The 15522-nt window shown below is 43.7% G+C and overlaps 1 protein-coding gene across 1 annotated transcript; it reads left to right on the top strand.

Annotated features, from left to right (window-relative positions):
• The first annotated feature begins 37 nt into the window (after nucleotides 1–37).
• LOC111335955 (uncharacterized) lies at nucleotides 38–13829 on the top strand. Its single transcript, XM_022941968.2, has 11 exons — nucleotides 38–239; nucleotides 1275–1438; nucleotides 2630–2640; nucleotides 3898–4080; nucleotides 4798–6913; nucleotides 7423–7814; nucleotides 8703–8921; nucleotides 9844–10018; nucleotides 10419–11584; nucleotides 12798–13144; nucleotides 13332–13829. The coding sequence occupies exons 1-11, from the start codon at nucleotides 102–104 to the stop codon at nucleotides 13488–13490; spliced, it is 5070 nt and encodes a 1689-aa protein (XP_022797703.2). The 5' UTR covers nucleotides 38–101; the 3' UTR covers nucleotides 13491–13829.
• Nucleotides 13830–15522: the final 1693 nt, after the last annotated feature.

Raw genomic sequence — 15522 nt, forward strand, 5'->3', positions numbered from 1 at the left:
TTACAAATAATGCGGGCTTCACTAGGCTTGCCAGGTTACCAAGGAGCAAGATGGCGACATAGAATCGTGAACTCGCAGTGTTTTATTGAGTTATTTTCTAAATGTCGGGGACACGTTTGACGAGGAAGGTGACAGTAGAAGGCAGCAAGAAGCTTCCAGAAGGAGGTAACCAGAGTTCAGCATCGAGCTCAGGAACCAGGCGAAGTGTTTTTGACAGATTGGGTCCAGGAACAAGCGAAGTGAGTGATAAAAATCTATCCGAATATCATTTGACATCATGTCGATTTCTCCCGTTACCAAATCGAATGTTTGCGATTCCCCGCCGATTGCTTTAGAAGTACATTAAATGACAACTGTAATGATCTCCTTCATTGGAGAGAAAGTTTTCAAATGTAAATCCTTCGAATTCAATGCAGAATCACAGGAAGAGTCTAGTTTACTAGACCGGTTGATTTGATTCATTAATAACGTGTCTAGCTGTCAGTCACTTTTTATCCCTCTAACTCGTAAGATCTGATGGTTCATTCTCCCTTCTAGCTGCAACATATTTCCTTGTAAATTATATACCAGAATTTGGTGTCAGATCAAGACAAAAACTTATACCTGATAAGTTTGAGTATTCTCATTACCTGCTTGCTGAATAAAATGTGGATATTACAGAGAAAAGTTACATGCTAAGAACTTCTTGGAGTTAAAGGTTTGAGGCAGTCGATAAGTTTGAAATGTATTTAGAAAAAACAAGGGGCTAACACTTATTAAGCATACTCCAGTAAAGGTGCACTAATCAGATGGAATTTCCTAGACTAGCAAAGTGTTTACTTTAGTCGGTGTGGTTTTAGCTCAAGTTTAGGTCATTATATGAGAGATGAACAGCCCCCCTCCCCATTATTTTATTAAAAAAAAAAAAACAACTAATGAACACAAGACAGAGGAAGTAGAACTTAAGTTATCTCACAAATGTTTTAAAGAAAGATTAGATAACACCCCAAATTTAACAATGACTTGTATTGTTTCCAGGAGATAATGTAGGTAGATAAACTTTTTTGCGAAATACTTAAGCTGTGCTTTAACCTCTTAAGGGAATTTATGAACATGAGGGCTCATCAACGAAAATTTTATGAATGAAAATTATATATAGATGAGAATCATAGGGACCTCTCTATCCTTGCACTTTCTGTGATTTGAAAATCAATTATGCAAAATCAGTCAAAAAATGTGACCAGTATATAGTTGTCTTATATACCAAGTAGTCTAATATGTGTCTTTTGATATAGCGTTCAAGACCTAGAGAGCCATATCTTAATGAGAAATGTAGAAACTGGTTGCGAGATGGCAGATGTCAATTTGGAAGAAATTGTAAATTTCTTCATGGGCCATTTTCTGAACCAAAACCAAGAACAAAGAGTGTTAGAAGCATTGTGAGAACTGACGTTGACAGGTATGATCCTTCCTTTTTGTAACACTGAAGCATTAAACATGAAGGCGCGCTATAAAAGGAGCCTTAGGTCTCACTGGACCATTTGTCAATCAACCATCGTGTGATGTAGAACTCTTAGAGTCAAGTCAGCTTGAGCCACAGCTACTCCAAAGCAGTGAACAGCAGATGCATTCCTCAAAATTGTTTTATGTCTTCATCACAATACAAGAATTTTTTAGATTTGTATTTCCTTTCTCCAATGGAAACTGTCTTTATTTGAAGCGGTAAATTTGAGATCGAAGTAGATGGTTCGCACATTACCTCCTGCCACTATGCTGGTGGAAGTAAGCAATAGATATGTCATTAGCTCCTTTTGTTCGTCTACCAGCATTTAAATTTGACCCGCACATGTCAACGGTGAGTGACAAATGAGCCTAGGTCTTCCCAGGGAAGACTTCCTTATATAGTGCACCTTCTTGTTTAAATAGAGACTGGTGTTTTTCTTAGTTTTCCATTATTCCTTTTAAAAGGCTTAAGCCCATTGCCAGGTCTCTCTCAAGTTTGGGGTCTCATGTAGCTCAAGGATTTTTGAGCAGGCAAATAAGTGCTTATGCTAAAGCCCTTATAAAGTTGAAGTGGCTACCTGTAAAACAGCAGTTGTATCATTGCCATACAATAATGGCCTTTAAATGCAGGACTGAGTGTGCACCAGACTCTTTACTTTCTAAATATATCCAAAGAGCTATCATCACTAAGCGTACAACGAGGAACTCCCAGATGCTAAATATTCCTTTGTATAAAACTGCCACAGGACAAAGAACTTTCTACTTCAGGACTGTCAAACTCTGGAACTCATTAGATTCTACTCTTAAGTTGAAACTGACACTAAAGGACTTCAAATGTTGCCTAAAGAGAAGCCTTGTCTCAAACTTTTTAGACACTTACTTGCTTTTGTTTGTTGTTATTTAATTTACTTTTTAATTAAATAATTAATTTGATTATGTTATCCATTTATTAGTTAACTAACTTATTAACTTAATAATGTATAGTTGTAATTATTTCTTTATTCTGAAGAGCCTATTTGGATGAATAAAGTATGTATGTATGTATGGAGAGGGCCTGCGTGAAGCTTATGTACTGACAAGGTTGTTCACTAACCTTTTTTTTTTTGTCTTTTACAATGGTATGATGCTGGTCTTGGTATATATACAGATCAGAAGGAGGTAAGAATTATTGCAAATTAATTGCTGTAAACTGTATGTCAATCATTCCTGTAATTTGATTTGTGTATGCTTGCTTGCGTCAATCACACGCATTCGCCATCAGATCACCACTGGCTTTTTTACTGTGTTTACACGCAGTTTAATTGCGATGTGAAAATTAATGGGAGGGTTATAAAATAAATAAACACTGTTCTGGCTTCCTGGTATGTCGGCTGATAATGTTCTTGGCTGAGAGATTGTCCTCAAAATTTCATATTTTCCCTTGAAGTTTCGCTTCTTGGCCAAATATTCATTTTTCGGACAATCTCTCAGCCGCGGACATTATCAGCCGACATACCAGCCGCCCAAAGGAGTTTATTTACTAAGTATACTCTCCATGCTATTCTTTATACAATTCTTATGGTATCGACAGGAGAATCTGTTTATAAATCAAGAGCGCGAGTAGCTGATCATTTCCTGTTTTCTCATAACCTTAATCTTTGATTCAGTAGTGACAACGTATGGAGAAATTAGACACTAGTCACTCTGACGGGTTAGAAAGTTAAGGGTATTGTAGAAACTGATCCCACGCCTCGCCCCAGTCCGAGCGCATAAATAGTAGAAATAGGTCCACATTCGCGCGGGCTATAAAATATAGCAAGGACTTTGCTAGTTCAAAGTCGAGCAACGTTAGTTCTTTACGCAGTATTCCCAAATCGTCAGGTAATGTCTCCTATCTTCGCTTGTTTCATATTTCATCCCGTGTTATCCGTGTTTCCTATGTTATTTCATTGTTGTAATTAGTTATTCCGCTCTTAATGTATTTTGTCAGTAACCTTCAATCATTCTAGAAACCACTGGCAACTACATGTTTATTAAGAGTTCAAGTTTATTAAATTTCTTTGCGTCTCCGAATTTTTGCTGGTGCGTTGTTAACAAGTATCATTACACGACTCGGGCAGTCAGAGGGCCAATAACTAAAATCAACCTTATCAAAATGCTCTATTGCCGGTCAATATTCTCTCAGTATTGGACCGGTCACTGTCCCGAATGGTCCCGAATGATACCGTACTTGTATCCCTTTGAACCTCTGACGTATGATAAATCTCTTATTAACCAAGCTTGCTCGGGACCGTACTGGAAGAATATCGGCCCTCGGTCTTTTTTGTACGGACCTCGCTGCGCTTGGTCCGTACTGTCAAGACCTCGGGCCGATATTCTCCCAGTACGGCCCTCGCGCTTGGTTAATAAGATATATTTCTGTCATTTTTTTCCAAGATGATGGCACCATCACTGTGCGGACTCAAAGTCTTGATAGTTTGGAGGCTGGGGAGGAGGAAGAGGACATTTCAGTCGTGAAGAAGAAGAAGAAACACAGATCCACTAACGATTCCTCTGAGCCAAGCAAGAAAAGTGAGAAGGTTAAGCGACGACAGCAGATTGATAAAGACTCATCTGAAGGTAACGGTTGTTTGACTCAAATAGGCAGGAGCATGTTTTTGTCTTGAATACTGAATTTTTAACGCATCTGTGAAAGTAGTAGTCCATTTTACAGTTGTGCGCTTGGTTGCCAAGCCTTTGAATGGGAGTGAGGCTAGGGTTGACCTTGTTATGATACAAACCTTGCTGCCTTTCAAATGTAAATCACTTTGTTGCAATGCTATGTAGATACAGGTCTCTATCACAACAAGGTCACCTTCAACCTCACTCTGAATCAAAGGCTTGGCAACTAAGTACACAACTGTAAAATGGCCTATTGACAGTACGTTTCGTAGCGTATCAGTGAAGGTAACTGACAGTGCTAACCAATCGTGTAAAAGGAAATGAATTACCCCTTTACGCCCAGACATCAGTTTGTATGTTCTCCATTCTGTTCTCTTTAAATTTCCTAAGATACTTTAAGGGGGAATTTGTTTAACAATCAAGAGCTTCTTTAGTTGGTGATCATTTCCGTTATTTTCGTGACCTTAATGCGTGATCGGGGGTGATATTGTAAGGAGAAATTAGATGCTAGTCTCTCCGTGGGGTTTAAAGTTAAAATTCATTTTTAAACTCAACGGTCTGGCCGGCCAGTTTCGACATCCGGGAATCTTCATTGAACTACGCAGCCTGTATTCACATTTCGTAACAAAACAAAAACTTGCGTCCGTTGATTGTTTTTTCTTGATTAAAAATCAGGCGAGGGGGACGATGGAGATGACCATCGCAAACGAAAAAAGAAATTGAGAAAGCGTCAACTCAGCGGCGGAGTTGTTACCAAAACTGAAAGTCCAGAGCAAGAGGAAAGGGACTGGGGAGACGAAGATTACGAGGAGGAACGCAGTGATTTGGAGCGGGAAGAGCGTGGTGAGCTGGACTTCGAGCGTCAGCTCAATTTAGAGAAGAGACGACAAGATCTTCAACGGCAGCTGGCTCTCATGGACGAAGAGGACGCTTTGAGGGAGAAGGCCGAACGAAAAGTAAAAGATGTGAAGAAGGAGAGAGATGAAGACCTCAAACCGGTGATTCCCGTGGTTCATAGCAAGCTGCACCCAGAGAAGTCGTCCGTATCTCCTGCAGATGAGTTCTCACCGGTCTCCTCGCAGTCGACTCCGAAGAAAAAGAAGAAAAAGGCGGAGGGGGAGGGAAAGAAGGTGAAAACGAAACGTAAGATGTCTCCGTCAACGAAGGAACTGAAAAAACGTAAAGGTGTTAAACCAGTTGCGGAAAGTTCAGATGGTGGGGTTATGGAGGAAAGACCTAAAAAAATGACAGATATATCACCCGAAAAACCTAAGGCCTCTGTTCGAGCACAGCCTGAATTTGAGGAGACAGCTGCAGGAAAACCACGGGTCCCGAAAAATAAGAAGCAAGTGAAACCCAAACAAAAAGAAGGCCAATTAACCAGGAGTTCTGGGGATACTTATTTAAGTCCCTCGGGTCCCTCCGGGCATAGAGCTCCGCGAACTCCTCCTACGGAGGAAATTCCCAGGGATAAGAGATCTGTTACTCCGGAAGAGCAAAGGGCGCCTGTGGAAAAACTGCGTCGAAGAACAGTCCTGTCGTCTCCAGAGGGCTCCGATTCTCCGGTTCCTCCCTACGGCAGCGAGAGCAGGACTTGGAGGAACACGGATCCCCCTGATGGAAGTCCTCGGAAAACTGCTCGTGAGCTCCACATTAACGAGCCACCGGGAGAAGCAGAATACAAAATAAAAGGGAAAGGCCACGAGAAGCCTTACAGAAAAGAAGAAAGATCACCTGGTACCCCTGAGCACGGACGAAGAGTGGTGGCAATTAAAGATACACGTCATGTGGAGGAGGGAAGGAGTGAGAGACGAAAGAAAATTATGGACGAAGAACCACCGCGTAGCCCATCTCCCGAGGATATCCCCGCGCGGGATCCTATCACACCTCCCGAAGAACTGCGTAGGCATAGGACCCCGCCGCCCAGGGGAGACAGACGAGGACCACAGACTCCTCCGGGTGAGCCCGATTACGATGACGCACCGAAGCAAGGGTCAAGTGACCGGGCTGCCCCCCGGCACCGTGGACCCTACACTCCACCCCTCCCTAACAATCCCTCGGTGCGCAATCGAGATGAAAGAAATCGTGAAGAATTTCACGACGGTAGGTCTGAGGCGGTGCCTTATCGCGATGAGGCGTCTGTGCCTCGTAGTAAAGAGCGACCTGAACGTGACGCTAGATACTCAAGACAGAGGGGTGATGATGGGGTCGATGACACGTCGCGAGGCAGCCGAAGTCATGCTCCAATAGACGAAGAGTATCCGAGGGGCCGAGGTCGAGACGAAGAACTTGGTAGAGTTAGACATCGCAATGAGCGTCAGGATGACTATCATCAACGCAATCGCCCAAAAGATGACCGAGCGGATGACTTTCACCGAGTTCGAGATCGTGAACCAGATCGAAGTGACGATTATTACCGAAGCCGGGCCGAAGAGCCCCGAGGCGGTGAACCACCACGCAGGAAACTCGAGGTAGATGAGGAATATCTTCGGCGACGCGAAGATCGAGATGACGATCATTTGCGCGCCCGTAATCGAGAGGTAGAGAGAGAAGACGAACGTTCGCGACGGAGAGACGATCGCAATGACGACCATCAACGAGGCCGTGTCCGTGAGGAGCACGAAGATGACATGCAGAGGCCCCGAGGCGGGCGTGATTTTCCCAGGCGTCCGTTCGAAGGAGGAGATGAAAGACATTGGGAAAGACACGGGGAGAGAGACAACAGAGAAGTGCAGTTTGGCGACAGGGATAGAAGGAGACCGGATATGCCTCGGCAAGACGTGTCTGACAAGTAAGTAATGATGCTTCTGGATGCTTTTATTATTCTGCACTTCAAGTCATGTACAGACCTAAAGATTGTCCTTTACTTTACAAGTTTTCCCGTCAATGTTATGACGGGTTGTTCGTCGCTCTTATTTCCAACAAAGAGTTTCCAACTGCCCAAAGCTAGTCCAGCTTACTGCGCAACCTGACCAATTCAAGCATTATTAAACAACAACAAACATATGAAACATATGTGTGAACTGCGGTTATAAGACGTATATGAGAACGATCCTTCGCAGTAAAGCACTATTTGAGCAATAGTGGAAATCAGACCTGAAAAAAATTTCAGGCCTGCACGGGATTCGAACCAGAGGTCAGTGGTTCGAATCCCGTGCAGGCCTGAAATTTTTTTCAGGTCTGATTTCCACTATTGCTCAAATAGTGCTTTACTGCGAAGGATCGTTCTCATATACGTCAAGCATTATTGTTTGGTCCCAAAGTGTACACCTTAAAACGAGCTCTGTTCTTTGTTTTTAGCCGCAGCCGTGAAAGACCTGGAGAGAGACCACGTGATAGAGACGGTCGTTATCCACCGCCCGGACCTGACTATCACAGACGCTCGCCTACCATTCCCCACGGGTCACGTCGATCACCTCCACCCCATGGACCTCCACGTGGGCCGCATCGGTTTGAAGAGCGGAGACGTAGTTTATCTCCTGGAGGACGCAGGGAGGAGGGTTATCGCCAGGGTCCTCCGCGAGACCAAAGCGGTTATGGCATGGGACGCGAGCCAGCGCATGGGAGAGGTGGGCACTCCGCGCCTTTTGAAAACCGTGGCCGACCCGTGGAGGGTAGAAGAAGAACTTCACCCCCTCCAAGACAGTACGCAGAGCGTGGCCGAGGTGCCCCGAGAGGGAGAGGAATCAGAGGTAAGTAGATCTCTGTTACATGCAAATAGATAATTTTTTTTTTTTTTTTTGTTTATGAGAAGTCTGAATGGCAACGGACAGGCCTTTGGGTGTTGGGACCGATGCTTGTCTCGGGTATTTTTTGGGAAACTTTATCGCAAATAGTTGATAGGTTAGATTAGTGTGGTGAGGGTTCGTTTTAACACTCTGTCTCATGTCACTCCGTGATCTTACCATTCCCACTGATCAAGAAAAAGTCTGTGCCTGACTGATTGCCTCCAATACTGTTCTCTTTCTCCTTTTAATTTTGCGCTAAAAATGCTCGGCAACAGCTTTTAACCACTATGTTACCATCTTGGAATGATGACGAGGTGGCGTGCTTTTAAGTTGTCGTAACTAAGTTGTCTCACAAAAGTTACAAACAATCACAGAAGCCGGCAAGTCACGGTGTTCTGCGGTATTTGGTAATAACGGCGCATTTTGTAATAATGGATTGCGGCATTTTATGATTATTTTTAGCATTTTGTCTCACGATGTAAGAGTCAGGTTAATTAAATGAGGAAGTTCTGTGAACTTCAGAAACCCTTACGTTTGGTTGATTTGATTCAGATAGGTCAGTTGTGTATTTGCTAGTGATAATGAAGCGTAGAACGCTCTACTAAACCGCAATTCACAAAAACCAAAAAAAAATCGGCTGTGGTGTTTGTCAAGGCTGTGCTCTAAGGAAAATTGAATGGAGCCCAGTGCTCTGAAACTGTAAAATCCAGGGTGCCCAGCATATGCTTTTTATGAAAAAAACTAAAATTCCTGAGTCGCCCAAGAGTAAAAGTAAGGCGCCAGGGGTCACCGGGCGCTACTAGACCACAGACTTGTTTGTTTCATTCTCTCTTACGTGTAATTTTACCTCAGGTGGCCGGGGTTTTCCCGACAGAAGTCGGCCGCCAGGGGACCGGTACCAAGACTCTCCTCGTGATAGAGGGGCACCATGGGATCCCGAGCGCCGACGTGAAAGAGATCATCCACGCGATCGGAATCGACCGCATGACGAGTCACGTGATCGGGACAGACGTCCGAGAGGTGAACTGTCTCCAGGTCGAGGTCCAAGGCATTGGGAAGATAGGAGAGCTGGTAAGTGCAGAAGATTATTACATTTTGTGCACTAATGAATACTTTACATCATTTGCAATAACTAATTCAATTTTTTTCAAATCAGAGAGCATTGCGTCTCTTTGTGGAAAAATTTTATTGTCCTATTTCACTTTTTTTGGGAAATTTTAGAAATTTAATGAAAAAGAGACATGAGAATGCTAATAGTTGTTGTGTTTGTTATTACATCGCTTTCATGTTTTCTTGAAGAAAATGCGCGAGAGCAACCTTTTCCAATCCTTTGTGATCATAATAATAATAGTAATAATAATAATAATAATAATAATAATAATAATATAATAATTATGATAATAATGATTAAAATTTGTGTTGTGCAAATTCCATGGAAGCATGATCAAGGAAAAATTAGGATCCACCCTTGGAATTCCGGCGGGTTCACTTGGATTTGATTTCCTTTTGATTGGGAACGTGTATCTTCTAGAAAAATTGCATGCAAGAGAATTTTGTTTAAATGCGTCGGCAAGTTTTATTTGTGTGATAAGGTTTGCCTGTTAGGGATTCTTCTTGTCAAGAGGAGAACATCCTCATAGATGAACATTTGGTCGGTTAATCTCATGACCTTGCAAGCGGTAATCTCTGACGGGGCGTGAAGTTGTTAATAAGAGAGTGCATGATGTAACTGCGGTGACGTGTGGGGAAAACTTCTTTTCCCCCTAAGGATTTCGCTACTAGCTCGATGCGTTAACCGTTTCTGACAGGTTTTTGCTCTGTATGGGCTTTAAAACGCACTGGCAGTGCTATTGTTGTACTCAGTAAATCTGTACCTTCTTGTTTGCCGTCGCCATCGTGGTTTTCTTTAAGGCTGCGTTCACACACCATTTTGTGAACACAGCCTAAGTCCGGAATGTTTTCATCCGAATGAATCGCCCTCTTTACTCCTTAGGGAGCCCGGGACGAGTTGTTAGTCCATCGCGCGACCACCGTGCGCATGAGCAGGAGAAGATACCGCGGGAAGCGGAGGAAGAGGGCAGGCGTCGTTCAGATGAAGAAGATGAAGAATGGGAATACGAAGAAGATTTAGGAGATGATAAAGATAAAATACCTCGACAAGGAGAAAGGTAGCTAATCTTGTCATCTGTAACGAAAATAGATTTGTTTCGCAAGCATTTAATGCTTTATGGTCCATATTCTCCCGGGGTTGAGATCTTGATTCCCACGGACCAACCAATATTTTGTGGGGGGAGGGGGAAGGGAGGAATGAGGCGGTAAGGGTGAAGGAGGGGGAGTTGTTATTATGAAAAAATTTTCACGACAAGCATTTTCGCTAAATTCCAATTTTTCTTTTCTTGTAAGGACTCGCCGTGCTTTTCTTTATGGTGTCTGTATCATTGATTGATATCGAAATGGAATCAATCACCTCACCCACCAGGTTCCTTTTTTTATGTTTAATATTCGAAAGGAATACCGAGCCACCTTTATTGAATAATCACTCCCGTTATGTTTGTTTACGATCGACAGAAAAAGACCCAGAGAAACAGGCTCGTCTGTATCAACCATCGAGTCGCCTGTAGGAGGCAAAAAGCGCCGAAGTGAAACCCCTGAAATGGAAGGAACGGTCGTCAGGGAGGTGGCCGAAGTCATCGAAAAACAGGATGATCATGAAAAGGATGTCATTTCGGCAGCTCCTGTCAAGCAAACTGCAAAACCTAAGAAAAAGAAAGTCGGGAAAAAAGGGAAAGGTCCAAAACTTGACGGCGAACCTGATGTTGAAGTACAAGTACCACATGAAGCGCCTGCACAGTCCGAAGAATCGCCGGAAGGTGGGAAGCCTGTTAAGGTTGAGAAAAAGCTCAAGAAAGAGAAAGGAAAGACAAAAGAGAAGGTGACGAAAAAGAAGAAGAAAATTACCAGTGTGGTGGCACCAGAGCCCGCACTGGGCACAGAGAAAAACGAAGAACCAGCTAGCATGACGGAAGAAAGCGGGGTAGCATCGTCGGAAAATCTTGGGGAGGTGACGCAACAGTCCGAAGAGGAATTGATTCCTAAGGTGGCTAAAAAACGCCGGCATCCAGCTGCTCCTGAAGGGGAGGAAACGAAGGTGAAGGGTGGTGATAAACCACCGAAGAAGAAGAAAAAGAAGAAGCATCAGCCCGAGGTTGTCGTTCAACCTTGGGCCGACCTCGAAGACGAGGACGAAGAAACGGTTCTATACAAGTCAGAGAGCAACGAGCGCCAGAGTAGTGTCAAGGATGGTCAGTTGGGACAGGCCAGGGAGATCGAAGAGAATAAATCGTCCAACACAGCTGCATATGGAAGAAAGGAAACGGGAGATGCTCCAAAAGTTGAGGAATCCGTGGAAGTGTTTAGTGATTGGAGCGACGATAGTCCTATCGGAGACGACGCCTGGTCCGATGTTAACGAACCGGAAATTTCTGAGAGCAAACCGAAAACCAACGATAAGGAACCCTCAGCTGTAACGTCACCAGTTCGGAATGAAGCGCCAACGTACGACGATGTTTACGACCCAATTAGTGACGATGAACTGGACGCCATGTTAGGGGACGACGAAGAAGATGCCGGAGCCGGGGTTCCTGATAGGAAAGGCCCATCTAGTGCTCCTATGGCGGTTGAGGACGTTGATTGGAGTGCGTTGGTCTCTGCGCAAAACACCTCGGACAAAACGGGTGCGTTCTCCTTTTCCTCGGAAAAACACAAAGGGCCGGTTGTTTAAACAAAGTTTAGCTGTTGTTTAACAAAACCGCGTTCTAAACTATCTTTAACTTAGCTAAATCTTTTGTCTTAACATTTATTTTTTGTGAACAGTGTCTAGAGGACCGAAAGCGAGCAGAGGAAGGACATTTATTTAATTAAATCAACTCTTTAATTGAGAATACTTTAAGGCCCACTGCTTGCGTAAAACCGCGGTTTGGGTTAGACCTCGCGTAAATAACGGGCCCTAAACGTTTTGGACTGATATTAGCAAATCTGATGTTATCGAAATTTTACGGCGATACACCTGGTACACGGTGGGAAAAGTTGGTGCCCTAATGACTTGTGAATAAGGATAGGGTCCGGTTTTTAACTCAGGCAAGACACTAGACTGTCACAGTGTCTATTTCCACGTAAAAGTATAAATGGTTTCCGGCGAACTGTGTTTAATACCTGACGAATTGGCAGGGATAACCTGTGATTTACTATTTAGCATTTCCTTAATCTTTAACTCCCAGGAGTGACCAAGACAGAATTTCTCCGTACAATATAAATACAATATCAAGCAGACAACGATGAGAGTGAAGAAAACTATCAATTTGGGGATTGTTAGTTGATCCAATACCAATTTCTCCAAACTAACATCATGAGAACTATAGGGTAGACAGAGAGGAGAATTATTAACCGCCTCCTGGTTAGCTCAATTGGTAGAGCGCCGGACTGTTGTGCGGGAGGTCGAGGGTTCAAGCCCTGGCCGGACCAACACTTATGGTCTTAAAATAATTGAGGAGAATGTGCTGCCTTTTTATAATATCAAGAAATGGATGGATATCCCAGTCTTTCTCGGATAAGGACGAATAAACCGTAGGTCCCGTCTCCTGCAGGGTTAGGGGAAGGAGACGTTAATTTCCCACGCATGAGATTACTCTGTGGTGGATGTCCTCCCCTGGGATGGGATGGGTGGGTGTAAGATTGGCCCTGAAAAGCCCCATGTGAGAGTGATCAACTAACGTATGTATGTATGTTTGTTTATATCATGGGAGTAAAAGGATTAAGGAGTGACCGCCGCTATTTTTTTATTACTTCTTGCTATTCAAAACGGGATATGTACTAGCAGTGTTGGTCACGTGATTTGCAGATCTGGAAATGCTGTTATGGCTTAAGTATGATTCATTTTTTTCATTCCAGGGGAAGAACCCGGAGCTCACTTGAAACGCTTTACACCTGGTCACGTGTTCTCACGCATTGGAATCTCTTCGTCGCTTGCTGGTCCACGGTTAACCAAATTGGTGCAAAAAGCATCCGCTGAGGTGGCAAAAGATAAACCCTCAGTGAGAGAGACAGTTGACTCAGGTGATGTCGACGACGGGGATGTTTCTCAAGTCACAAACAGTATTGGCGCGCTGATGGCAGGTGCGGCCGCAAAAAGGCGCGAAAGAGGAATGTTGTTTACGGACGTTGGACCTTGCAGACGGGCGCTGTGCGCCCGTAGGGATCTGGCGATGAGAAAGCGACTTAGGAGGCTGACGGGCAAGGTTCGTTAAGACCTGCGCCTTCATGATTTCCTAATAAAAACTTTTCAACCCTAATCACCCATGTTGTTTGAGAGCAATAGACATGAAAAGAAGAAAAGAAAGAAGAAAAAAAGAAAGAAGCTCTGAACGCTCTCAAATGCTCCTTTACAAAGCTCATTTTATATCTTGTGTTTTGTCTCTTTCCTAGGTCGGTCTTTTCCAAGTTCCATCATCCGCCCCAGTCGACAACGAACTTTATTCCATGAGCGTGGCCTTGTACAAACACGAACATTCCGCCATGGACTCTCCTGCGACAAAGTTAATCCCCTCTAGGGTGGGGGCGGTTCTCGCCACGGTGAATTCTTAAGATTCTTAAACTACGCTTGCTCAGACCACATTTACTGGTGTGGACGTCAATGAGGAAAATGGCGAATTTTTAAATATATAAGATAGCTCGGGTACAACGATATACTGTGGAACCTCGATTTAACGAAGTGCCAAGGGACTGGGGAAATTGGTTCGTTATATTGAGGGTTCGTTGTATCGAGATTCTGTGACACACATTTCACTGTAACTTAAGCCGGGCTGAAACTGAAGTTAAATAGAGGTTCGTTAACTCGAGGTTCCACTGTACCAGCAGAAAACCCACGCGTTCTCAAGAACTAGATTATCGTCCGTTTGAGAAATAAAGTACGCCAATATTACAGTTATAGACTTAAGCTTTAGACCGATAACCTTTTTCTTGCATACTGATTGAATCTCTACGATCATTAACCAAAGCACAAGCCTTTACGGAGACAAGTCGGACCTTCTTGTTCTTAAACGGAAACTCGCTTTTGGCCTGAATCGGAGCTCACGGTCTTGTGAGTAGGGAAAACTGTGTTCACGTTTTTTAGCGGAGTTCTTGCGAGATCCGTTAGGGTTGGGTTGAGTGTGAGGATTTTTAGACGTGAGACCGTGTTGTCTGATAATTCGGGCGAGAGTAGTCCCGCAGAGGATTATTGTTGGTAATATAGTGACTAATGTTCAGAGAACCTGAATGGAAATCGTCATTAGATTCAACAGTCCTTTTCTGAACCTCTCTCCGCCTGTTAATCCCACAACACGATCGACTCTTACTCTCGGACTCAAACCCTTTGCACTTTTGCAGACGTCTTTGCGAAGTTAATAGAGAGATTTAGCTCGGTGTTTACGTAAAAAGGTGATCCTCAAGAGTGACTACATGACCTTGTTTTTTCCCGCCATTTTTTTCACGTTTACCGGATGAGCTTGGTCGTTTCTACTTGAAAGTAACCTGTTTTGCGTTTGCCACGTACGTAAGATTTTCTTCACTTCTTCTGTCACACAGAAGTTTATTGCCGGGAAAAGGACATGAAAACTATTTCTTGTAAGTCATACAAGAGCGCCTTCAAATCCACCTTGACATGACCTCACGCGAAGCTAAAGCACTAAGGCGAGTTCACGCTATTCTACGTGAAACGTAAAGGGGCAACCTGGCGTTTACCGTTTTACGAAAACGCGGTGCTAAATCTCCCTAATTTCAATCCTTGCATTGACATGGTAGAGAGCATAACTTGAGTGGACTTTCACTCCCAATGTATACCTGGAGATACCAGTTCTTTCTGCTTACTAGTACAAAATGATGTTTGTCTTCTCAACGGCAAGCCCAGGTTTGGTGACAGTTCTTGCGGGTATTCAATGAACTGGGCTCTCGTCGTTATTGATCCTTAGCTATGCAGCTTTCAATATGGTTTTGGAAAACTCCACGGTCGTGTAAAATCCAGTTAGGCGGAATAGCTTCAAATTTCCAAGGCATGTCGAAAGCAAGAGTATTCGTTAACACGATTTTAGTAACAAGAGAGAGAATGATATTCCTATTTGCTCCGGATTGATAAAAAGAACGACAAATTTTGGGAAAAAACATTTTTGAATTATAACAGGGGCCCGAACTTAGTTCATTTGACCAATTAATCACAGCGTGTTTAATAACTGAGTACCACGACAAGCTGTTGTGTGGTAATGCACCGATCACTTCGAAGCTTCACCCCCGGGCAACCCACGGGCATGTGACTGTCGTCCGTGCCCGGGTGAAGGAAGGGAAATTTGAACCTTCCCCGGCTGGGTGGGGAAATTTAACCAAAAGTGTCAAGATTTTTCGAACGGATTACACCTGTTTTCTCTCTTAATATGGAGTTGTTAAATTGTAAAGAGGCTTGACATTGATAAAGGGGCACTATACAAAATTTACGGCCAATTAACTGCCAATGGATAGGGGGATCACGAGAATATTGCAGAACCTTACGGGCGGGATCAGGTAAATTTAAACGTGAACAAAATCCTCCGACTACACAACCCCCTCCCCTCCCCTCCCCTCCCCAAGCGACAAGTGATACGGGTAA

The sequence above is a fragment of the Stylophora pistillata genome, chromosome 7 (genome assembly GCF_964205215.1).
Source record: "Stylophora pistillata chromosome 7, jaStyPist1.2, whole genome shotgun sequence".
Classification (NCBI taxonomy): Eukaryota; Metazoa; Cnidaria; class Anthozoa; order Scleractinia; family Pocilloporidae; genus Stylophora; species Stylophora pistillata.